Source organism: Triplophysa rosa, linkage group LG5, assembly GCF_024868665.1.
Source record: "Triplophysa rosa linkage group LG5, Trosa_1v2, whole genome shotgun sequence".
In the NCBI taxonomy this organism is placed as follows: domain Eukaryota; kingdom Metazoa; phylum Chordata; class Actinopteri; order Cypriniformes; family Nemacheilidae; genus Triplophysa; species Triplophysa rosa.
This window is the reverse complement of record NC_079894.1, coordinates 9,918,892-9,944,154: the sequence shown is the minus strand read 5'-3', so window position 1 is coordinate 9,944,154 and position 25,263 is coordinate 9,918,892. Positions and strand designations below refer to the sequence as shown.

The 25,263-nt window shown below is 38.5% G+C and overlaps 4 protein-coding genes across 6 annotated transcripts in view; 3 read left to right on the top strand and 1 right to left on the bottom strand.

Moving 5' to 3' along the window:
- The first annotated feature begins 700 nt into the window (after positions 1–700).
- csrnp1a (cysteine-serine-rich nuclear protein 1a) lies at positions 701–6,790 on the top strand. Its single transcript, XM_057334848.1, has 5 exons — positions 701–879; positions 3,118–3,295; positions 4,357–4,619; positions 4,800–5,096; positions 5,421–6,790. Exons 1-5 carry the CDS (start codon positions 850–852, stop codon positions 6,294–6,296), a joined length of 1,644 nt encoding a protein of 547 aa, XP_057190831.1. The 5' UTR covers positions 701–849; the 3' UTR covers positions 6,297–6,790.
- Positions 6,791–9,096: 2,306 nt separating this feature from the next.
- gorasp1a (golgi reassembly stacking protein 1a) lies at positions 9,097–13,885 on the top strand. The gene is made up of 9 exons (XM_057334088.1): positions 9,097–9,497; positions 10,161–10,241; positions 10,397–10,600; positions 10,709–10,795; positions 10,900–11,030; positions 11,167–11,308; positions 11,482–11,572; positions 11,736–11,876; positions 12,087–13,885. The coding sequence occupies exons 1-9, from the start codon at positions 9,435–9,437 to the stop codon at positions 12,563–12,565; spliced, it is 1,419 nt and encodes a 472-aa protein (XP_057190071.1). The 5' UTR covers positions 9,097–9,434; the 3' UTR covers positions 12,566–13,885.
- A 187-nt stretch (positions 13,886–14,072) lies between these two features.
- Positions 14,073–17,897, top strand: vopp1a (VOPP1 WW domain binding protein a). Its single transcript, XM_057334479.1, has 5 exons — positions 14,073–14,322; positions 14,980–15,038; positions 16,244–16,321; positions 16,517–16,650; positions 16,757–17,897. Exons 1-5 carry the CDS (start codon positions 14,275–14,277, stop codon positions 16,933–16,935), a joined length of 498 nt encoding a protein of 165 aa, XP_057190462.1. The 5' UTR covers positions 14,073–14,274; the 3' UTR covers positions 16,936–17,897.
- Positions 17,898–19,248: 1,351 nt separating this feature from the next.
- The window catches only part of tgfbr1a (transforming growth factor, beta receptor 1 a), a 38,503-nt gene continuing 32,488 nt past the window's right edge, over positions 19,249–25,263 (bottom strand). For all 3 annotated transcript variants that reach the window (XM_057334093.1, XM_057334094.1, XM_057334095.1), the window contains exons 7-9: positions 23,919–24,043; positions 22,972–23,102; positions 19,249–21,728 (exon numbers count right to left, since the gene is read on the bottom strand). In XM_057334093.1, coding sequence (XP_057190076.1) covers positions 21,603–21,728; positions 22,972–23,102; positions 23,919–24,043 — 382 coding nt within the window. In that variant the 3' untranslated portion in view covers positions 19,249–21,602. The remainder of the gene's footprint in view (positions 21,729–22,971; positions 23,103–23,918; positions 24,044–25,263) is intronic.

Here is a 25,263-nt window from a genome sequence, read left to right as displayed (position 1 = left end):
AAACAATGATGCCTGAGTAGTCTCCTGTGATGGATGTTTCACAGTGTCATTGCCATGGAGAGGCTCTTTGGTATCCAGGGAGCGTTTCTCTAGTGATTGGCTGAGTGGCTGGAACAGCAGTCTTGTGTTTTTTTAACCTTCTTGCCTTTTGCTGACCCCCTATCACTGCCTTGATTTTCTTCCTCAAAGTGGAACAGACTTCTTAATGAAAAAGAAAGCAATGCTGTATTAGTAATGCACTACATACTTGTGAATGGTGAACCATGTATATGAAGAAAACCATTCAGAATTAAATTGCAATGTAATGTATAAATAAACTGTTATTTGCCTTTTGCAGATTGTTGGTTCCCAAAATAAGCTCACATTGTCCATGACATTTCATTCAGAGCTTACCACAAAACATGACATCATTGTTTTTGTACTGTTCATGGTGAGCATACAAAAGACTTGACTCATGATATACAGTATATACATTTTAACGTTGCTGAATGAACAACAAGACTCTGTACTTTGAGCTCTATGGCTTTGTTTAGTACTACACCAACCAAAGTTAGAAGTTGGGTTGTTCATTTTTCACTAAAGAGCACACATTACGGGAACAGAGCGTTCAACTACAGTTTATCGTCACGTCCGTCGCTTGTTACCCTGATAAATATGACTCACTCGCTCTGTCTGTATGTGACTTTTTTGTCCTCATATTACTGTTTACGTCAGGAGCTGTGGGGGGAGTTTTCCACTGACGAACACGCAACTAAACAGCAGCTGATCGCAACGAAAGCTTCATGAGTAGCCTATCGAGGATCAAGAAGGAGGACGCGCGTGATATCGTGATAACTTTTCAAGCATCATATGGTTGTCTCGTCCGCTCATGACATACGGGTGAGTCTTTATTCAGGTCGCTTTATTAGCGTTTAACATCTCGGTAACGTTAGCCCTTTAACACATAATGTATTTTAGAAAACGACTACAGGGCACACTCAGTACATGTTGTTTACAATAAAACGAATATGTTATATGATTCAGTGATGAAATGATATTGTGGGTCTTACTGTACTGTATGTTCACGCGCATTGTTTGGCCATACTGATCCCGAAATAAAGCTCGCGTGAAACTCAGTTGCGGAAGTTCAGTACGATTAAAGCGTGAGAAACAAAACAACAACAAACAAACAAACAAACAAACAAACAAACAAAACAACAACAAACAAACAAACAAACAAACAAACAAACGTAACGATGTCTAAACAGCTTCTCTGCTATCATATACAAGCATAACGAAGCTAAATTTATAAAGTGTATTTTTAGAACTGACATAAATTGGAAATATTCATGTAATGTGTTTGTGTATCTGTGATGTTTGAAAATAAATAATACTAAGTGAAATTGACTTGAGTTATATTAACATTTGATAGTAACAGTACGGGTTTTATGACGGGCGGTGATTGGCTGACAGAAATTTAAATGCACCTGCACGTGTCCCACGTGTACAGTCAACAGTTCTAATGTAAAGATGCTTATACAAAACGCTACGAGAAAGTGAGGTGGGGCTACTATTTTAAAAGCAATTTTGCAGTTATAATAGTCCTCTAAGTTTGCTGTAAGAGAAAGGTGAAAAAAACATCAGTTTGTTTTTGTCTGCGTTAGGCCAGGGTAATAACCTACTTTTGCCACCTGGCAGCTGTCTGTTTCCCTGCCCACAATCCACAAACCCCTCCTTGTGTCTACAAGTAAAGAAAACGTTCATACATTCACATCATGTGCTGTTCGATAGTTGTCGTCTGGGCAGATGTCATTGTGTCACACAACGAGAAGTTCTCTTTTAATGGAAAGTTGTGTCTTTTGTTTGTTCTCTTGATTTGATTGTTATATAATCTTATAACCACATAAACAAATATTCGAATGCATATGATAACATGAATGTTCTTAAAGCTACTGTCTGTTGAGTCTAGCTTTTAGGAGATCTTTATCACCTTACCACAGTTAGAGGAAGCTGTAAAGCACATGTGTTGAATATGCATTTCTTTTGAGAATATGTTGTGCAATTATTTGCTATGCAACAGTTAAAGTGAAACAGATGCTCTATCTCTGATCTTGCTCGCATGTAAAAACAACACTGCTATTTAATTATGTGCACTGTTACTTTGAGTGGTATTTACCTCGCAGAGAGTTGTGATTGCTCTAACCTTTCACATAGTGAGAGTTTGCACAGTGTTTGTGGGATCTGGAATTACAGTGTGGCTGTTTACATAACACAATCCAAAGAAAGCCAGACCTGTGTGAAAAGAGGTGAGAGAGCGTTCACGTTGTCCAGGATACAGGCAGTCTGCACAGGGCACATAGCGTTCTTGGCACACCAGACCTTTGTGTGGGTTGGGCCTGACTAGATGCACTTGGAACAAGAACCAGGTGATCTGTGATGCAGATTGCGCCATCCTGTGGTGTGAGGTTGTGCTGTTCTGTCATTCGAGGTACAGAGAGTTCTCTGTATGTGTGAGCCTGCATTTTTTCCCACCGCTCACCCACTCAAGCAGAACGACATCAGTAGTAATGCAAAATGTGTGTTTTCACTTTTGTTCCTGTTTGCAAACTGAGTGCTTATTTGAGCTTTGAAATGAAGCTTAGTAAGTGCTGTGAAAAGTGATTCTGAAATAAAAACAAGAATCAAGTTATAGATTTCGTCATTTGGTTTAGCCCATTTGGGATGTTAGGCTGAGCCAAATGTCTTTCACATTTTGTTCTTGAAGAACTCGAACCATCTCTGGAATCTTAATTACTCAAAGGGGAGGTAGAAGAAACCATTGATTCGCTTCTGCCATACCATACCATGCTCACTTTTGTACACTGTATAATATGATTTATGTGAGGGGTTGTTTCACTGCAAAAGCAGATCTTCTAATGATTCAGTGGTTTATGTAAATTTTGTCTTGGTGGGAACTGGGAAGTTAGACCTGTTTAACAGGCTTTCACCGAGAGCAAAGATGTGAATTTTCAGTATTGGCCTCAACAGAAAATAGGTGTCCAGGACTTGTCTATTCCAGGCCAGATTTCCACCAGCAATGCTGCAATATCTCATTTCAAATAATTAATACCCAACTAATCTTAGTTTGTGTTTGGACAGATCACCATGGCTGAATTGCAGAGTGGGAGTTTAAAGAGAAAATACGAAGAGGATGCTGTTTACTCCTCCTCCTCACCTTCATCACACTCCGAGTGGGATTCTGATGAAGAAAGCCCCCAAAGTGATACCGTGGACTTTGAGCCCATTGTCCCTTTCTCTTCAAGCCATCACTTGCCAAGTAAGTTTGTTCTCTAATTCAGTGCTTTAGTTCACTACACTATTAGATATTATATTTATTTTAATTTATTTAAATATTATAAATAGATATATTAAGCCAATTGAAAATGACCAGCTGGTATAAGCACAACGTCAACTAATGCCAACAGGGGTTTCACACTGATCCGGCAAATACATTTGTTGGTTTTTGTTAGCATTGGTTAGATCAATGTGAATTAGTCATGTGTAGTTGGCTGTGCATCTTTTAAAATCATGCAGACCAGCTGTTGGCACCACCAGATAAGAGACATGCATTGTAAGGAGGGGCTCTTTATCTGATACAGCATTAAAGTGCAGTGCAACTGACAAGATGAGAAAACGGTCAACAGAAGGTTGTTACTCTTTTGTTTGACAGTTTTATAGTGTTTTATAGTTACATGTTATGTATATTAAAATAAGGAGTCAGTCCAATCATTGTTTGTAAAGAGAATGGTCCTCTAAATGTGCACAGTTGTCATTTTACACCCATAAATTTCAAACTCAATGTAAACACAAGTATCATCAAGCTATAATCAGGTTTATTTGTGTTGTTTTCTGTGTTGTTCTTTGCTCTTACTGTAGTACTATGACATCATGCTCTATATTTATGTTTCTGTGCTAAGACCTGCCATGAATCATCATGTGTTTTTACTTTGTGGATAGACCATGATGCCAAGAATCAATATTTTAGTTACATAACATGATTATTTTGGGCAAAAAGGTTGATTGACCACCTTTCAGAACAAATGAACCGTAACAGCTAATGCACACATAATTATTTCAATTTGACCAAAATGTACAACTCTATAAAGATGAGGATATACTTTTGAGAAATAAAAAAGTGAATGAAGAGCAATATTTCGCAGGTTTGAACACTGTTTATTAAAGGACTGCTTTGCCTCGAACATCTGATGTCCAGCTTTTCATCCAATTAATTTCTATTAATACATGGAAAGCAACTTCACCACTGCATATGTAAAATTGCCATTGAATCAATGATCAGTGTATTTGAAAATAACTAACATCTTCATTCTTTCCTTTCAGTTTTACCCATCCTGAAGAAGACAACAGATGCTCAGTTTAACGGCAGTGTTCAGTTTGGCCTGGTTACAGTGTTTCTCTTCCAGCGGTGTCAAGGGTTTAGCAGTGTGCCCAGTCATGGTGGCTGCACGCTGAGCATGGTCAGACGGCACACTGCCTGCCAGCAGTTCACCCTGGCAGAACATGCGGTGGAGCAGCAGCGCTTGCGAATGGAGAGAATCCGCGAGCAGCATCAAGAGAAGCAGCTGGAAGCCATAAGACAGAAAGTGAGTTATATAAACAATACTGTATGTAACTATATGCTTTTAATATAGGCATGGTGGGAATGATGTTCCTGCAACCCCTTCAGCCATGATAATAATCCACAGCTTTTAGCAATTAGTATCAAGGACACTGATCATTTTTGTTTACGCTGGATAAAGAGTCTTCACGTTTTTTTTCTGTAGCTGATCAGCAGTGGCACTCTCACTGTGGCAGAAGCAGCCAGCTTGACAGTAAGCGATGTCACGGATGAGGATGTTGATCTCACCATCACAAAGCCAAAAGACGGTGGACCGCTTCGTCCCTACTCCTCCAAACGCAGACGTGCACTGTTGAGATCTGCCGGTATGGTACGAATCGACCGGGAAGAAAAGAGGCAGCTGCAGGAACTACGGCAATGGCGGAAAGATTGCGGCTGTCACTGCAAGGGCTTCTGTGAGCCGGAGACATGCGCCTGCAGCCAGGCTGGCATCAAGTGCCAAGTAAAGATACTATTCATCTTTATGTAAAAATTGTCACGTTGATCTTGATAATCATCCTAAGTTTGATTGCTTATATGAAAATTATTGTTAGCTATAAAAACGTATGAGAAATGTTCATTTTTAAATCGCTCACTTTTACATTGAAAGCACATTCTGCGAATGAAAGCACATTTTGTGAAACTATAGGATCTCAGACTATAGGATCTTTTTTTCAAAAGGAATACAAATCAGAGCAGAAGACTGCAGCTGTAATTGTATAATTTATGAATGATGGCATTGCGTATTGGTTGTTTGTTGATACATATCACCTCTTAACATTAACAGATGGACCGTGGCAACTTTCCCTGCGGCTGTTCAAAGGAAGGCTGTGGGAATCCCATGGGTCGAGTTGAGTTCAACTCCAGTCATGTGAGGAGCCACTACATCCACACCCACATGAAACTAGAGCTGGAAAAAAGACTGCTGGATGAGAAGAGGATAATCGTCACTGAGCCCCCAACAAGAGAGAGGAACACACCCCTTACATTTCCTATGGAAAACAACCCCTCTTCTTTCACTTCCTTGTCGCCGGGTCCAGTTTTCCATCTGAGCTCTGAGGAGGAAAACAGCAGGGACATGATGGATACCTCCTGCTCTTCTTCTGTGAGTCTGGACTCTGAGGCCACTGGACGCCCTTCATCAGAGCGAGCCGCACTGGATGTGGGCGACAAAGGGCTGGCTCACATTCTCAGCTTTGATGATTCTGATGAGGATGGATGCCCATACATCAAAGAGTATGAGCGCATAAATATGCACCAGCCATTGAACCACGATCTGTCCACAGAAGCTGCTGACAGTCTGGTGGGCCTGTCCACAAAAGATAATATGGAAAGCAACACCAGTACATCTCAATCAGAGTATGTGGATGAAAATGCTAATCAGGCCATTTTGGAATGTGTGAATGATCCCTTTGATATTCCTAATACACCTTCCCCATCTTCTGATCATAACTGTTACATGGACCTCAGTCTGTCCTCGGACTCTGACCTGGTCTTTTTCGACAGTTTTCATGAGTGTTGTCCAAGTTTAAGTTACAATCATTTTAGAGTAAATACACATATGGACTACATCTCACATCTTCAGTTTCCCGGCTGTCCCAGATCTCCTCAAATAGAGGACTCAGGTGTAAGTCTTCTGGAATCTCTAGTAGGGATTTCTTAATGTCAGTCAGAGCTGTTCAATATTAATTTGTACTGGTATTTTGAAGACACCACAAATGTTTCATTTGCAGCCAGTTTATATGAAATGAATATGAACATATATTTTTTTCTGTGAAAAGGGATATATTTTATTACAATAATTTAAGGATATTCCTTAGATACGTATGTATAATTTAGGATGTAAATTCTTTTCAAAACCCTCAGTGTGAAGTATCATTTCAAGGATACATTTTGTTGGCCTTTTAGTGTTTGTTTATGAGTTCAGGTCCATATTTATATATTAAACTAAATGCTTTCAAGAATGACTTGTAATATATAGGCTACATTTGCTTTGGTAATATTTTATTTTATCAGTGGTATGCCCTCCTTATGTATGTATACTGCATGTCTATGAATGTTTTGGCATTTCAGATATTTTGACATTTCAGTGTCATTTTCCATCTCAATAAAATGTGTTTTGCAAACCTAATGAGAAATGCTGATATACATAAATAAGACTAGAAAAAATGTCAAGATTTTTCATCAAGATAAATAAATAAAATTATTTCAGTGGATAATTAAAAGTCCATTGTTAAGCTCTTACAAAAATTAAGAATGATTTTACAACCATAGTTTAATTTTGGTATTTGTAGTAAACATACTACAAATATATAAAAGCGGAGATTAATTTGACCCCAATCACTACCAATCATTTGTGTGAACAGTAATCTGGGGAAGACTTTCTGTAGTATCCTGAATACTCGAATTCAAGCATTCCTTACCAAACACAATGTCTTCAGTAAAAGTCAGATTGGATTTCTAACCATCGCACCACCGACCACATCTACACAAGTACAGACATTAGTCAATCAGCACGTCCATCATAAAAACAAAGGAATTTTTTTGCATGTTTTGTTGAATGAAAAAAAGCGGAGTGGAAACACTACAAGAAAATACACTTTACACTACGATTATCTCGGCCTAAAAATCAGAGTGTCAGGAGGTTTTGGTCTGGCAGTGAATGCACTGAAAGAGAAAGCTAGACAAGCGTTTTACTCCATCAAAGGCAGATTCACCCAAATAGATATTCCATTTCCAGTCTGGTGTCAAATCTTTGATAGCGATATTATGCCCATAGCTCTTTATGGCTGTGAGGTTTGGGGTCTACAGTGTCTGACAGATTACTCCAAATGGGATAAACACCCCATAGAATCCCTGCATGTTGAATTCTGTAGAAACATCTTAAGAGTTCAGAGAAGAACACCAACTAATGCATGCAGGGCTGAATTAGGCAGATACCCCTGATACTACACATCCAAAAACGTTCTCTCAAATTCTGGACACACCTTATTCAAGTCCTCCTAACACACTTCAATATGAAGCACTTAAAACCCAAGAGCTGAGACCTAAAACCAGTCCCATCTGCCAGCTAGCTTTGAAACTTCAGACCAGCACAACTGAACAAAACCAAATCAAATCAAATCAAATCAAATCTCTTTATTGTCACACATCATGTACACAAGTGTACTGATGGTGAAATTCCTAGGTACAAGACTCTTGGCCATGGCAGTACAAGCAACAAGATATGGAAAATGTACAATATACATAAACAACAATATACACACTTTACACAATATACATACATTTACACAATATACAATAAATAATAGACAATTGTACACAATATACAGTACACACATTTCCATAATATACACATAGTACACGGTATTGTCAAGAGAATTATGGATGTACTGTATGTATAGCTTTATATATAACTTCCAGTGATGTATACTGTTAGTGTTTGCTGTGTTGTTAGTGCAGAAGAGAAGATGGAGCTGCATGTGTTTGAAGCTATGCAGTGACATGCTACAGCGCTGTCAGAGTCAGTGTGCCGGTGTGTAGATGGAATCCAGCGTGAGGGGGTAGGTGGGTGAGCATCGTTTGCTGTCTGGAGTTCAGCAGTCTGATGGCCTGTGAGAAGAAGCTGTCTCGCGTTCTGCTGGTTCGGGTCCTGATGCTGCGATACCGTCTGCCTGATGGTAGCAGCGAGAAGAGTTCATGGCTCGGGTGGCAGGAGTCTCTGATGTGCTTTCCTCACACATCGCTGGGTGTACATGTCCTACCAAATTATCAAAGAAAGTAAAAAGTCATATTTAGTCCATTGGGAAAAGTAAAGTAAAAACCAAAGTAAACTAATGTTATCAGACCCTAAACAGAAAATACAATTCGGCAGATTATCTCTACACTGTTCGACAGAGACGGATCCTGACCAAATACAGACTCAGTGATCACAGTCTGGCCATAGAGAGAGGCAGACACAGACAAACATGGCTTCCAAAGGAAGAACGAGTCTGTGCACACTGTGACACTGGTGAGGTCAAGACAGAGACACACTTTCTCCTTCATTGTGATCAATTTAATGAGGTGAGAGAGAAACACTTTCACAAAATGTCAAAGCTCATGCCACAGTTTCATAGCTCTTCAGAAACAGAGCAAATGCAGATGTTACTGGGTGTTACGCCCCCATGGCTCGAAAAGGACGTAACAAAAACGGGGACACACAAGAAATGTATCAAGTTTATTTACATATATTTTATTTTATATTTCATTCTATATTTATGCCTTACTCAGCACCATTTTAATTTTACTCTAATGTTTGTACTTATTGTATGTCTTTTGTTATATGTTCAATGCTTTGGCAATATTGTAAGAACACGCAATCATGCCAATAAAGTACCTTGAAAATTTAATTGAAATTGAATTGAGATGGGAGGGAGACAGAGAGAGAGAGAGAGAGAGAGAGAGGGAAAGAAAGAAAGAGCGCGCGAGAGCGAGAGCGAGAGAGAGAGGGAAAGAAAGAAAGAGCGCGAGAGAGAGAGAGAGAGAGAGAGTGTGAGAGAGAGAGAGGGAAAGAAAGAAAGAGCGCGAGAGAGAGAGAGAGAGAGAGAGAGAGAGAGAGGGAAAGAAAGAAAGAGCGCGAGAGAGAGAGAGAGAGAGAGAGAGAGAGAGAGACTGATCAGTGGTATCGTGTTCGATTGCTCTCCCCTGTTAGCACGCGCAAAAAAAGACAACATGGCCACGATGTGATGAGTAATCTCTGTCAGTCTCGGTAGTTCATATAGCTAACCAAAATAACAAAACATCAAAGCATTTCAGAGCAATGGGTTTAACGCAAAGCAGTAGTGCACCCGAGGGTGGAGCGGAAGGTTATCATGTTCACGGGGTAAATAACTTTATTTTCCGTGGCTTTGGTTTTGACATCGAGCAGCTTTGCTCGCTAGCGATCCTTCCAGTGATAGCTTTATGTCCACTTCAGACAAATTTGCCTTAAGAAAATACAGAGGAGTAAAGAGGAGTGTGTGGATAAATGTTTTACTTTTTACATAGGTAAAAATGCCCTGCAATCAGCGGGTAACCAAAAGTAAACGTGCTAAAGGGATAGAAATAACGTTAGTGCTCGGAAAGGATCTGTCAGGAATTTTGCAGTTCGTTTTGTTATACGTTAAATCTGACCGCTCCGTATTGAGTATTTCTCGCTTAATGAACAAAATACATCATACGTTATAGAGTCTCTACTTGACTCTACTCTACTTTACTTTCTATTCTACTTAAAGTGTTTTTTTTTGCACTAGTTATTAGAGTGTGTTGTTGGTCAAATGTCACTTTTAGAGAAAATAAAGAAGCAGCGCCACGTCAGTCAAAAATGAGTCCGCAAAGACAGGAACATTGCGCAACTTTATACAATACTAGTAGATTCTAATTACTAAACACTGATCACACATTACTCCAAATGTCCAAAAACATTCCAGTGTGCACAAAACAAAGTATACATTTTACAACATTTGAAATAAATGTATCTTCGTGAATGAAAATAATTATTTTACAGATTCAAGAGAACTCACCTGCAGTGAAAGCTGGTTTGGAGCCCTTTTTTGATTTCATCATATCCATTGGCAACACTCGTCTTGTGAGTTTGTATTTATAAACATTTATTGCTAATTCCTTGTTATCTGTTTACTGTAATCCAGCTATTTAGCTTAATGTTTTAATAATAATCACAATGAAGTCAGTGTCATCATTGTTTCTTTGTGAAGGATTAATGACAGTGCTATAAATCAACAGAACCAAGAGAATGACATGCTCAAGGACCTTTTAAAGGCTAATGTGGAGAAACCAGTGAAGATGGAGGTGTATAGTACAAAGACCCTGAAGGTCCGAGAGCTTGAGGTGGTTCCCAGCAACATGTGGGGAGGTCAGGGACTTCTCGGAGCCAGCGTCCGCTTCTGCAGTTTTCAAGGAGCAAATGAAAATGTTTGGCATGTTCTAGTAAGTGATCTTTGCATTTGGAAGATGTAGTTTGTTTCAATGCTTTAGCTTTTATAAAAAGCAGACCGTCCTATTTATTGTATAGTTATTTGCCTTTTTTGTGTTTAGGATGTGGAGCCAAATTCACCAGCAGCAATGGCCCGACTCATCGAACATTCAGATTTCATCGTTGGAGCAGACCAAGTTCTGCAAGATGTAAGAAGTGAATTATATTTATGATATATGAGAAAAAAGAATGAGAAAAAACTCACGCTATGCAATGAATGTGCAGTACAATTTATGTTTCAATTTCTCAACAGTCAGAGGACTTCTTCTCCCTGATTGAATCTCATGAGGGCAAGCCGTTGAAGCTGCTCGTCTACAATGTGGAAACAGATGAATGCAGGGAGGTGGTTGTCACACCAAATGGTGCTTGGGGAGGAGAAGGCAGGTAATAACCCTGTTAATGATGTATCTCATAATACATTTCTGATCCGTCCACACTGTAATGTGACTTGAGTAATATTTCACATAACTACCTTCTCTGTAACACTACATAGATTTGTATAATGTTTTCTTCTCCACAGTCTTGGTTGTGGCATTGGTTACGGCTACTTGCACAGAATCCCGGCACGACATGACAGCCCAAAATCTGAAAAAGTATTTTCTCAGATTTCTCCCATGGCAGGGACTCCAGAGCCAGAATTGTCTCAAAGTGGATTCACAGAGGTAGTTTCGCTTTGTGTGTTTTTGTCTTCGTGTAATTGTCTTGCATCAGGGATAGTTAAACTAACTTGCCACATATAGAAACCTGTAACATAAATGGACTTGACTTAGACTGTTGACAAGACATTAAGAATTATGACTTGATTTGTGGGTAAATAACTGAAATTCATATCTAGGTGCCTCTGATGGCAGCATCTGGTCAGTCAGTGAGTGGTCTGGATCTTAACCCCCCACTGCCACCACCTATTCAGAGAGTCATGGATCCTGGTAAGGCATCAAATGCTCCATCTATTTATCTGAATGCTCTTTCTAATTTTATAGTGTTGGAGGTACATACAGGAATCTAAACTATGTGTTATATGTTAAACCCCTTCTGTTATACAATAAGCATAAAAAGAATTGTAATGTATCAGATCAATGTTGCTTTCAGGTTTCTCAGATCAGTCAGAAGTGGCTATGATGAATTCCGAGATGTCCGACATGGCAGACCGTCTGGACCTATCAGTTTCTTCTATTGACATGACAAACACATCTTTGGCTGTCCGAGAGGACATTGACATATCTGGTGTTGGTGAGACCGCTTGGCCAATTTTAGGTCTAGTTGATTGACAGGATTCTAAGTAGGGTTGGGCCCTGCGGCATTATAAAGTGAGGCACGTCTAGGCACGAGCTGCGCAGAAACACATATTTTTTATAAGCACAAGCTTCACAGAGTCTAATTCTTAGCTTGTCTTAACCCAACTGAGTGCATGAAATATGAAAAATGTCTCTGTGTTTGCAGAGGAGCTACAGCGCAGTGAGGTTCCTTGTGGAGACCCAGAAGAGCATATTACAGAAATATCTGCTGCAGATTTCATCTCTTCTGTTACAGCAGACCTTTCACTGCCACCTGCAGAAGTGTCTTCTCAGCCTTCTTTCTCACACCCTTACTTTTCAAATCTTCCACTTGATCATAACGTCCCAGACATGGCATCTTTGATGAGTTCTTCAATCCCATCTCTCGACTCCTCCGCACCTCCTATAGACATCTCTTCCCTGCTCATTGACCCAGCTGCCCTTCGTTTTGACCCATCTGCCCTGCCTGCAGAATACTCAGTACAACCCAGCGATCCATCATCTTTTCCCTCAGAAAATGGTGTCAGTCAGAGTTTTTCTGATGATCCACTGATTAGCTTTGGTGAGGGCAGAGTGGAGACTGTAACCTCTGACCTGTTGTCTTCTGAAAGTGCAGAAATCAAAGATGAAGCAGCTCTTCAGTAGCGTCATTATCAGGTTCTACCTTGTATCTTGTTTACGCAACTGCTCAACAATCATTGGGTGCGTGTTTTTAAATGGTATCGCTTTTGTTAGAATCAGGGGTTGCACTCTGCTGGAATATTGCGTCTTTTTTGGATATTTGTGTGCAATTTTATTTTACATTTAAAGTAGTTTGGATGATTGTGTAGGCTGTTGTAAAATGATTAGGTCATGGGTTTTGTAGATCTTAATGTAGAAGACCATATTTTATGGAACTAAGTTTAAAGTTGTTATATTTTTTAGGTTGATTAAAATGATTCTCTGTTGGTTTTATACAGCATAAGAGGTTGGAAGGTTAGAATTAAAATCAGCGGTTTGTAGTAAATATTTGTAGTTTTTATTAAGTTACTACATAATCACTGTTGTGTCAAAACACTAATGTACAACTTTGTACAACAATGATTTAATGTACAACAATGTTTGTGTTATATTGAGCTAAACCTTTACGTAGTCATTTAAAGAAAGGATTTATTGAACACTGTGATACAGAATAGATTCCCTATAGGCTAAATTTGTCTAGATGTTGTTTTTGCTTTGTTACATCAAACATTTTATCTTTTAGACGAACAGTTTCCTTTTTGGAAAACCAAAGTACAGATTTGTAATATTGGACAAGGGTTTTGTATTTGCTAGTGTGGCAAACCAAAATCTTTTTTGGCTGATTGAAATGATTTTAATGTGCTTTTTAGAATCTTTCCATCCCACATATTTAACTGAAATGTTGTTACATTGTCTGTTTGGAGGCGGTGTGCTTAATTTTGTAAAAGAGTATTCTTATATTTATGTGTAACATTTTGTTTGCCTCCTTAGGAAATCAGTATAAAATCATGAACAGTACACTAAATATAATATATTCTTTTGACACACTGACTTTTTTTGCTTTACATGTGGTTGGTCATTTATTGATCTATGCAAATATTGTAAAAATACCAATGGAATGTACAGTATGTGGTATAAAGATTGAGTGTATAATTTCATGCCACGTGAGAGTATACCGAAGGATTTATTATTAACATTTCTTTTGGTAAAAGGAAGAACTAAATGAAACAATACCTCATATATTTCTATTTTTTGTCAAAGAAATTCAGCTGCGAGATGACTTTACATCTTTATAAACACTACATCAATCCACAAAATACTGAAGTCAATTTGATCAAAATAATATTTGAATTGTACATCGGAAGTAAAAAACGGCCTATAGGATGCTTGGTCAAACCCCCCAAACTTTTTTTTACTTTTCTGAAAAATGATCATTGAAACAGCAATAAACCGTTTGAAATATGGGTCAATTTGTGTTTTATTAATTTATCTTTTAAATATATTTATTAATTAAATTATTTCATTGTTTAAAACATTTAATCAATAAACAATAATTAGACGGCAAATATTATGGGTTAGCCACACAAGTGCTTCTTTGTAAACTGAAGTCATGTGATTTCATCCTCCACACACAATGAAGTTTGGAGGATATCGTAAGCTGCATCGCAGTCCAAAGTGAATGACACATGCGCTACACAAGACTAACAATGCTCCAACCCAGAAAACGTGGATCAACAAACCAAATATGCGTTAACAAACAGCTTCAGTATCTTCCTCGTGTCTTGTGATCTGAAAGTTTTGATATCAGATTAAAAGGATCAGATCTGGAGCTGCACGTGAACTTGAAATACAGAATGCGCCAGTTACGATGCATCCTGCTTACAGTTTGTTTAATTGCTGAGGTGAGTAGAATTTCATTATGCAAAGTTTTATTATATTATTTATTTAAAAACCTGTTTACAGTTTTCAAAAATGTTACATGTGTGTTTGAATAAGTTTTTGGTGTAAATGTTTGAACCATAAATCTTTTGCCAATAGTTTTTTACCCTCAGTAGGACTGTCAGTATTACTCACAGACAAGTTTTCCATCTAGCACACAACACAACATTGTTTATTGTTCTTCACAGACAAGAAGGTCTTTGTAGTTTTTTTCATTAGCCATAATGTCAAATGCGGTGTTTTTAGCTCTGTTTTTGAATGACAACAGTAACACACTCGCAAATCCTCACTGACATTTTCTTTTACAATGTACAGGAGACAATATCAACAAGCAGCCTTTCATTTCCATTTAGCTTTAACCTATTTGCATGTTGTATTTGTAAAGAGCATTCACAATGTGTATCGTTACAGTGCAGTTTACAGAACTTTTTACAAGCTACAATAGCGTGAAACATGAAGGATGTTTATATACCTCTTGGTTTTTATTTCCGTGCTCATTTATTTTAAATTATACAAGAATTACAAATAAGCATAGTTGATGCTAAATTGATCTTGCTTCCTCTTTCAAAAAACATTTCAACTTGTGTTTTCAATTTGCACTTAAATGTCTTCTATTGCAGACAGTTGCCGAAAAAAAGTATTGTTGGTACTTTGAAGGAGGTTATCCTGTTTACTTTATGTAAGTATAACATCTAATACATTTAGTTGGTGAAATACTGAGGCAGACAGTTGTGAGTCAAGTAAACGAGAGGAATCGATGAAAACCACACTGCCTGGCAACACTTTCCACTGTATTCCCGAACAGTATAATCTACTCATCAAAAATAAGCAAACTGTACTCAGAACTGTGAAAAAGTTCATTTAACTTACAACTTTTAAGTGTGTTTAACTATTTTGATATTTTGAGTTCCAGGGACACAAAAATAATAAGTCACTTAACTAAATTATATCTTCCAATGACGTCAGAGCGATTCCCAGCATGCTTTGTGTGCACTGGATAATGGAAGTAAATCTCGAAATAAAGTGTTATTTTATGTATTTATATCAAAATTACAATTGGGAGAGGCTTATACATGTTTAGTATTCTGTTCTATTCTGTTATTTAAAGAGTTTTGTGACATTAGTGATTTTAATGAGGTAACCATTGTGCAGACGAATAGAGCATTTGCTTAGGAGGAAAACAGACTCATTTCAAATTATATCTAAAGGCATTACATTGATAATGCTACAGGCTGTTGTTTCTTCATGACAGCACTAATAAGTGAAAATGAAAAATGAATTTTATTCAAAATGAATTATTTTGAGTTTACTATACTTATGTGTTTAGTGTTCTTTACTCAAAATAATTGAGTTATCAACACAAGTTTTGTGGTAATAAATTACCACAAATGTTTTGAGTTATCTTAACTTATCGGGGTTTACAGTGTGATTCTTAAGTTGTATCGTTTTAACAGAGCTTGTAAAGGATTAATTCACATGCACACTGAGAACAATGAGATTTCATTAGAGAGAGAGGGAAACCTTCCTTCCTTTTACTTGTTTCAATAAGAGTCATTTATCACAAGTGCTCCTGTATTCCACCACTGACAAAAAGCCACAGGAGGTGAGGTACAAGCAGTTTAGTCTTCACACCACATGCACAGATTCATGTAGTTGCATCAGACAATACTCTTTGTGCATCTTCATTACATTTCGTTTAAGACATCAAGCATTTATCATCATATTTTGTGAAACAAATCGTGTGTTTCAAAGCTGTTAATGAATGTACATTTTTAGATCTGCCTGTTTCCAATATGTCACAGCATATTTTTTATTATGAATGTAGTGTAATGACTGAATCCATTTGTAAGAACCTCCAGCCATATTGAAGGGTTTGTGTTACAGATGCAAAACATATGAAGACTGTTGTGACACACAATGCTGTGTACGAGTCCTTTCCATCCAAAGGACATGGTATTTTGGGTAAGTCACTTGTTATTTTTGTTCATTCTTGGGAGATACTTTTTATTTAAATGCAATGCATGAATTACTATTCATACTAATGGCTGATAAATAAAGATTTTTAATGCCACCTTTCACACACTGTGCTATCAGATGTTAACATGGCAGCTATATGAAAGGTAAAGTTAAGTTTAAGGGCTGTTTTGTGTCCTGTAGGCTGTTGCTGGTGATTGCCATCGTGTGCTGTTGTGGTGCTGGGTATTTCATTCGCAGACGTGTTCACACTTACACTCTCCCTGATGGACCTGATTTCAATGTGACCTTCACCAGACACCCCATCCTATCACCAGGTGAACCAATATCCCATTATTCCACATTCCCTGCACGTACAACATTCAATGGTCACATGTCTCTTGATGCTCTCGGTGTATCCTTGATGGCTCCATGTGCCGACAGGACTGCGACAGGTCGGCTTTCAGAGTTACGGGGATGCCGAGACCACAGTCATTTCAACTGCCTACCCAGTGCGGACTCACCCCGCACAAGTGACAACTGTATACCCAGCCCTCCAACCCCATTACAGCCAACCTCCTCCTTCTTATGATCAAGCTATAAAGGACTCACAGAAGAAATAAAAAGAAAAAAGTATCACACAAAACTCAGGTGTGACTCAACAGATGAAAATAGAGTACGTGTTATAAAGTGTTGTAAAAGCATTCAAACTGGGATTGAGGCTTATAGTCTTGACGTAAAGTGCATGTGAAATGTTAAGACTGAAGTATGAGCTTGTTACAACATAACAAAAGTAACATGGTTGCCAACAAATGGCTTGTTATAATTTCAAAATATAGTGTTCAATATTTAAGATTTTATTTTCTGTAAAATATAGTGCTCTAAAATAGACTGATGATAACCGTTGCATTACATCCATTTTTAAATTGTATTTTTGTTCAAGTTTGTCATTCATTTTAAATGAATATATTAATTTTCATTAATATAAAAACAATACAAACTGTTCTAACATGGTTCAGATATTTAGTATTTTTTATTAAATATAAGGTAGCCAAATTTGTTTGATATATTTTAAAACCGTATTTTCTATAACATTTTTTAAATTTGCTAATGTCATCATATTGATAATAACACCTAAATATTTTGCTAAGTTTATCATTGTTAGCGGTTATTACCACCACAAGGTGGCGCTGCAGTGTCACAAGCTCACCCGCTAAGGTATGAAGCCGACCACACGTTCTCCAACATCAGTTTATAAAGAGGTTGCGTTATTATTCCCCTGAATGTAGCCTTCTGATTCTGTAGCCATTTTTAAGAACCGTCTGAAAACACATCTCTTCCGTCAACACCTGAATGATCAGTTCTGACTTCTATCTCTTTTCTACAAAAAAAAAACATTTCTTTATCTCTGTACACTGTGATAGGCTATATGAGACCAATTTTCTTTTTTTTGCACTTATGCTTTTTGTTGTCCTTATGTTGTTCCAATTGCTTCCATTGTTTCCCTCATCTGCAAGTCGCTTTGGATAAAAGCGTCTGCTAAATGACTAAATGTAAATGAATGACTATTTAATTAAAGTACCGACATTTATTAAGATGTGCATTTTCTTAAAAAAGGACTTTATTCAAAGTAATGAATTTTGTGAAAAGCTTCAAAGGTGAAACAGCAGATTGGCAATTGTGTTTGATTCAGGGCTATGTCACAATAGCACTACACTATTGGTGAAATTATGCTTAAAAATGAATTCCTGCGATCCGTCCCCAAATCCGTTAGAAGCAGTGAATGCATGGTTTCTGAGGGAAGGTCAGATCAAGCATGGCAGTCCATTCAGAAGACGTTCAAAATGAAAGCTATTCAAACAAGTATCATTCAATTTAATCCAGTAATGTGGAATGTTATTTTGAACACTGACTTTCAAAGGTTCAGATAGTTTTGCACTGGGGGGAGAGAGAAAATGCTAATGAAACCGAGATGGCAGGTGCCCCAAGTAACTTTTCCTGTGCGCCGTGTGACAGCCACAAGACAAGCTTTGCTTGACCTTCACCTCCTTTCACCCATTTATAATGCAGACTTTATTCAAGTTTGAGCACATCTGAGCACACGCACGACTGGACCAAAATGTGGATGAGCAAAATTTTTCTTTTTAAAACACGTACAGCTCAGAATATAAACAGAGCTCTGAGAACACCACATATTTTCTTCTAGATAAAAGGTGTTCAGTGCATTTTTTGTCAATCATTTATCATCATTAATTTAAAATAATAAACTGCTAAACAATACACCAGATCACAAACAGTACACTTGGAAATCTCCAAACCAGCTTCAGCGGGTGCAAACAAACGCTCTGAATCGTGAACATAAGGCAGTATCATAGACCGCATGACACTCACAGACTAAGCAGACTATGTTAACAGTAAATTGCCTATGTTCCTCTTACTGTTTGAAGGCATCACGTTTAAGAGGATCTTGAACGACTGACTCACTTGTGCCTGTGAGTCAACATTTTTTTCCACCTGTGAGTCAACAGTTCCACATGAAGCTTTTGACATTCTTGGGAATGTCTCGTATTGACAATAGAGGAATAGTCAATAGAGGAAGCTTGTGAAAGAGCAAATGAGCCTATGTAACCCAGAGACTTGTCGATATTCAAGACAAGAATGTGGAGATTAACGAGTAGTCATGTAAATACCAGGAAGATCGCATGAACAGGAAATTAAATGTGCAGCATCTGCTACAGTTCTACAGTGTACTTTTCAAGTCAATTAATCCTGTTTTTGTTAACATTTTACACAGCTTGAAATACATAAATTCATCAAACAGAATTCTCTATGATGTGCTATACTGCAACAGAAATGAGAACTATTGAACTGTAGACAACATGACAAACACCGAGACGATCAACAAAAGTGCAGACAAAACCAAAAGGGTAATTTAAGGTACATATTTATTAACACAGAATTAAATGTACAAGATTTGTAACCAACCAAAAACAAAAGCAAACAAAATATATCCTCAAACAATTCTTTAAGCTTTCCTATTTTTATACAGTAACACAATGTGATTCATGTCAGTGTGACTGCACTGATGTCACAGACAGACTTCTCATTCAGACCTGTGCTGAAGCTAACAACCAAAGACACAAAGGAAAGAATCCTCATTTACAAGGACAGACATGTGATTTAAACATTAAGAAGAATACAAGAACGTTATCCTTGAATACAGCTCCCCCCACAGAAACAGATAAAATAAAGATACAACCACGCAGCAAAAGTGCATTTTTGACGTGATTTCTTTGTACAAATAAAATGTCAAATCTAGGAAATAAAAACCTTTATATACACTGAGGTAAATGATCGAGCATTGGTCAATAGAGAGGTATTATGCTTGGACATGATTTTTTTTCAAATTGTTTTGTTGTTTAACAAACAAACCAAAAGATTTACATTTACTGTACACCAGCTGTCGAGTAGGCACTGAATATGAAAAGGCTTTATTTCAGCATATGGAATGACTTGCGCACACACACTAAAAAAACTAAACAACAGACCCTGTCACAAGACTGGAATAAACAGAACAATGTAACAAGAACTTCCTTTAAATATGAGGAAAACATTCCAGTACTTCATTTTGGGGTTTGAGAAAACCAATAGAACACATACATCTTTATAAAATAGAGGCACTTATATTGCATCATGCACTGAAGGGCACAGTGAGTTTGAAATCCAGCTCTCAAATCACAGCATAAGTATTCCTGGCTGTATCTTTGGGTTCACCAGTCCGGAGCTTCCCATGTTCACCTCACCAGAGCACTCATTCATTGAGTAAATGCTAATGTGGCTTTAGTGACAGCATTGAGCTGTGATGCTACAGCACTGTGACACCTGTCAATACTGTGTGTTCAAAATGATACCCGAGTGACAACATATGTATAAACCAAACGTCGATGAGGTTGTGGATATTTACATCTGATAGAAAAGACAAATGGACTGAAACCAACTGAAGGCTGCATGTGGAGACTGAATGGTGGCGGCTGTTCAAATCACAATATTTGGCTGTTCAAGTAAACAATAATTTCTCAAAATTATCCACAGAAATGATTATACAGCCACTCGTCTTCACGTAACTTTCCTTGTTAATTAAATTAAAGACTTAAAGTGCATTCATTCACTCTCAGATATGACAACAATATGAAGAGCGGTTATTGCAGTCACTTACACTTGACCTCAAGTGTGATGCCACATTATACGAACAAACAAAAAGCAACCTAGCCTATCTGAACACCGCATTTAAAAAAATGGATGTACAGCACTAATAGCCTACTTAAAAATCCATTCAGCAGTAACTACCTTGAAACGTCTACAGCATTCAACATACACCGCATAGTCCTCGTCTTAAGGTACTTAGAAGAAAAGTTCAGCATCTTTTCATTTACTCTGAATGGGGCTACATCAGTTTACCTATCAAATACGTAAACAATACAGTCCTTTCTGCTTCAACTTGAAAATGCACTATTGCCATTTTGAGCTGTATTCAAATTGCCATTTCTTTGCTTTCCTAGTCAACCCACATCTCTTTTTTGAGCCTATGCAGCATTCTATACTAAACTCGTCTTTGAATGCACCAGGCTTCACTTTACTTCGTGTTTAGTTGCTGTCTGGTATGATGAAGTTCAGTCAGCCACATTACAAAAGCATTCCCAAACAATCACCCCCAAGTCCCTGGAGTTTTCATATGCGAACGATAGCTTGTGACGAAAGTAATCCAAAAATGTAAATAGGCATAGTGACTTCAACTCAAAAGACAATTTTTACCAAATATGGCAAACATGACACGTTTAGAGCAATGGCACTTCCTGTGACAAACACTGAGACGGAAAACAAACGTGACACGTATATGTACACCTATATACAAATAAGTTCTTTCAGATATGTTCATCTATAAACAACATGCTATATACAGAATAATGACCATACACCCATCCAAATATCAATATTCCAATGTCCATCTCGGGTTAGTTGTGAGGTCAGCTACCATTCAGCAGTATGACAGACTGTCATCCTAGAGGATGTACAGCTTTGAGCACTGTTTTGTGAAATTGTGTGTTAAAAGTTCCTCGAGGTGGTCCTCAATGATGGGTAGAATTCTCAGTTCTCAGTATATACCAAATAATACCGATCCCTCAAAATCCCCTCATGATGTTACATGAATCTCCTGAAGTGACCCTCCATGCTGTGTTAAATCAGTGGAGGGGTAGAGAGGCAGTACACATGGACAATGAAAGCAGTTTCTTTATATCTTGATGCCCTCTTGTTGGCTGAGCTGTGACAGAGATTTCTTCACACGCAGTGCGGTGAGACGAGCCGCTCCATTGGCATACCAGCATTCCTTCATGATCTTCGCCATCACACGCAGGGCCTGCGGGCAGAGGAACGCGGATGCCATCACAGAAGTACTAAGTTATACACTATTTATCTGGCCGCATTTGGATGACTTGTACATTCGTGATTTCATCAGACATATATATATGCCTTTTGCCACTTTTGTCATTCTTACATTTGCAATCAATGAAAAAGCATTCAGTTGCTTATGCAAGCAACTTTTAGGTCGATTATTAAAGCTCATCGCTGTGAAAAGCGAGGTGTGCTATGATTGGCCAGTTAACCAGTGCGTAGTGATTGGGCAAATACTGCAAGCGTGTGACGTAAATGAAACGTAAATGTATAGAGAGCATAATGCCTGTGACCTTCTTTCCCTCTTTTCATTGGAGTTCACAGTCTAGACAGAGTCGTTCTATTAAACGCAACACAACGCTGACATAAACACCATCTTCCAACTTTATAACTCAGGTGAAGCCTTGTCTAGTATTTCAAACAAACTTTATGCGAAGTGAAAAGTATATGCAAATAAAAGAGAACGACGTGAAGGTTTTTGGGACATCAGAATATTATGGGTAAATGAAAAGTGTGTCAGAAATGGGCCACGGTTACAGTGTTGTGATTGGTCGATTTTTGGTGGCACCTTTCGGTCCAAATTTTACCACAGAAAATTTTGGCAAAACCATACAACACTCTGGACAGAATAAGATGGCAAAATCTTACTTTGTGGGAGGAGAGAAAAATGCTAAATAGAGTAAAACTACATAGAGCGCAAGGGTAAGGTTTTCAGCTTTAGCACTCGACAGATAACTTTGTCAAATAAACTGACCAAAATCCCCATGCTTAATATTTAATTCAACATTTCAGATCAGGCTTCATATAATACGATTGTTCTCATCTATTGTTTCCCCAAAGAATCATTTAAAATGGGTGAAAAAAATCAGAGAACAGCCATTTAATATTGAACAGCACTGCCATAAAACGTCTCTTTTACTTTGGCAGGCCGTGGATGTTCTGCACCCACATAGTTAGATTAGGGGCTTTTTATGAGCGCACATTTCGCGTAATCTAATTCTTTCCTTCCACGGCGGTGAAAGCAAATCAAGATGGATGGAGGACATAGTGACGCTTCAGCTTATGCTGATCGAGCTGAACGACTGAATAAAGAAATGAGAAAGAAAGCGAATAGAAGGAATAGAATGGCCATCAAGACGATGAAAAATGAACGGTTCTGAGGGATTTCATCATCTGCAAACAAAGACATCTAGGAGTGCATACTGTACCTCACAGCTCTGCCACCTGTTTGGAATGTTGGCACGGAGTTTTTGGTCACAAACTAGCCGCTTCATGTCCTCCACTGAAGGGTCAGATGGGACGAGGTCATAGTAAGGGAGCTGGTAGTCCTCATGGATGCCTGAGCACAGAATTTCATCACTTTATATTTTATACATACATTGCTTTTATATACAAGACTGTGTTTTTCCATATAAACATTTCATTCTGCACTATTTTTGGGTCAGCAGTATTATGAGCAATTATGAGATAACGACCATGTTATCAAATGTTTCCTTTCAAAACATCCTAACCCTTTAAATAGAGGAAAATCATAGATTGCAAATGTACAATCTGATTGGCTATCAGGAATGTTGTTCCAGGACTAGTCTCAGCCTCAGACGTCACGCCCACGGACCGTTGGCTAAACATCTGATGCATATGACACACTTTTCTGGAAACACTTCAGCATGTTCGAAGTCATCATCTGATTGGTTGAATTTCACAGGATTTCCGCGAGACGTGCGTGTCGCATTCTCTAACTGTCCGCCAGGAAACAACACGAAGCCGTCTGATCTAAGAAGTAAGCTGTCGTGTTTACAAAAGTTGCTATAAGAATTCATCACGATCGACTAAACGCTTAATTCTTTAAAGTATGCGAGGTTCACGGCGTAAACGTACAATTATTTTGTTGCTGTTAACTTTTGACACGTTCGTGAATGTCCACCGGTCTGCTACTGCGGGGACATTTCCACGCCTCTAAACATGACGCGGCACAACACGAAACGTGATCGGTTCCTTTACCTGTCAGTATGGTCTCTTGAGCGGGCCTCGTCTAAAGAAAGCACCGATAAGTTCGGCTACGCGACACTGTTCCAGGACCAACACGGATGTTTACACAGTAAGATATGAAACTAGATTTCCAACATTCACCTGTTGACGGCTAACCGCATCTTACCTCCGATCGAGCACCTGCGAGCAATCTCCCAGAACACCAGACCCAAAGCGTAGATGTCTGCCCTTTTAAAAGACTCGAAATGCCTCATGTTAATGGAGTCATCTAGGACTTCAGGGGCCATGTACCTGTCAACACAAGATACCTTTTGGTGACCTGCAGTGGTGGCTGATGTAGACAGCTGACTTGTGTATTGGGCTTCTGTAAACAGAGAAAGTGAAGCAAGCCAAACTCGCTCCAGAGAGCTGGAGGGGAAGCACTTTGACACTCAGAAGTCACATTTGGTTATCATCACAGCAGGGGTAGGCGGGTTCTCTACACTCCGGTGTATGAGTGTCAGTGTGTGGGTGTCACAGTCCGTCACCGTGCCAGCCAAGAGCAGTGAGGGAACAAGTATGTGTGTGTGGTGTCCAACGTACAGAGAGAAGTATGCGCACCACTGAGAATCTCTAACAGAGATTAGATGTGACACTCCACTACTGTGAGTGGCGACCCTGTTGTGCACACACTGCTGACAGGTCATATAACATACCACTTATTTCCTCAACCATAAAGCCCCCACTGACCTGTCTGGTCACTGTCAGATAAATGGGATAAATGTAGGCAAAATCCCTCCGTTAACTTTCTTAGTATCTTTTATGTTACATTTAATAGATTTAATCAACATTTAAAGTCCCCCTAATCCGGAAAATGCACTTTAACATGTGATTATAACCTAAATTTGAGTCGCCAGCGTGTGTGCAGAACCACCCTGTAATTATACAAATCCATCCATTCTGTTTTCCGTAATCTCATATACACCACAACAGCCACAATGAACAGGCTATTGGCGATCTCCTAGAAAAGTGATGTCACTCTGATAACGCCCGGCCCATGACCGCTCACAGACTCCGCCTTATGAGCATAGATTCCACCTTCCGCCCGAGACACTCTGTCTGCCATTTTCACGCAAGAGCAGTTGTAGCCAGTGACAAGAATGTCTCCGAAACAACTAAGGTATGCAGTTGTCGGATGTAAAAACGAACATCGAAGTCTTCATTTACTCCCGACATCTGAGCCTCTGAAGACACTGTGGATTAGTTTTATTTCTCAACGGAATGTGCAAAAGACATCAGGTGAAGTCACTTTACACCGGGATGCTTCACAAACGAATGTTAGTAAAATGCTGGATTCATAATGGGTCACGTTTTCGGTTTTCATAGATATGATGCGTTTATCATGTTAACTGTCGCTCATAAGAGCAATGTGCTGGATTTAAAGACGTAACGCGTTTATGCATTTACTTAGAAAACAGCGTGCTCAGTTTTTAAACAAATAACGCGTTTGTCTTATGTACTCTCACTTATAC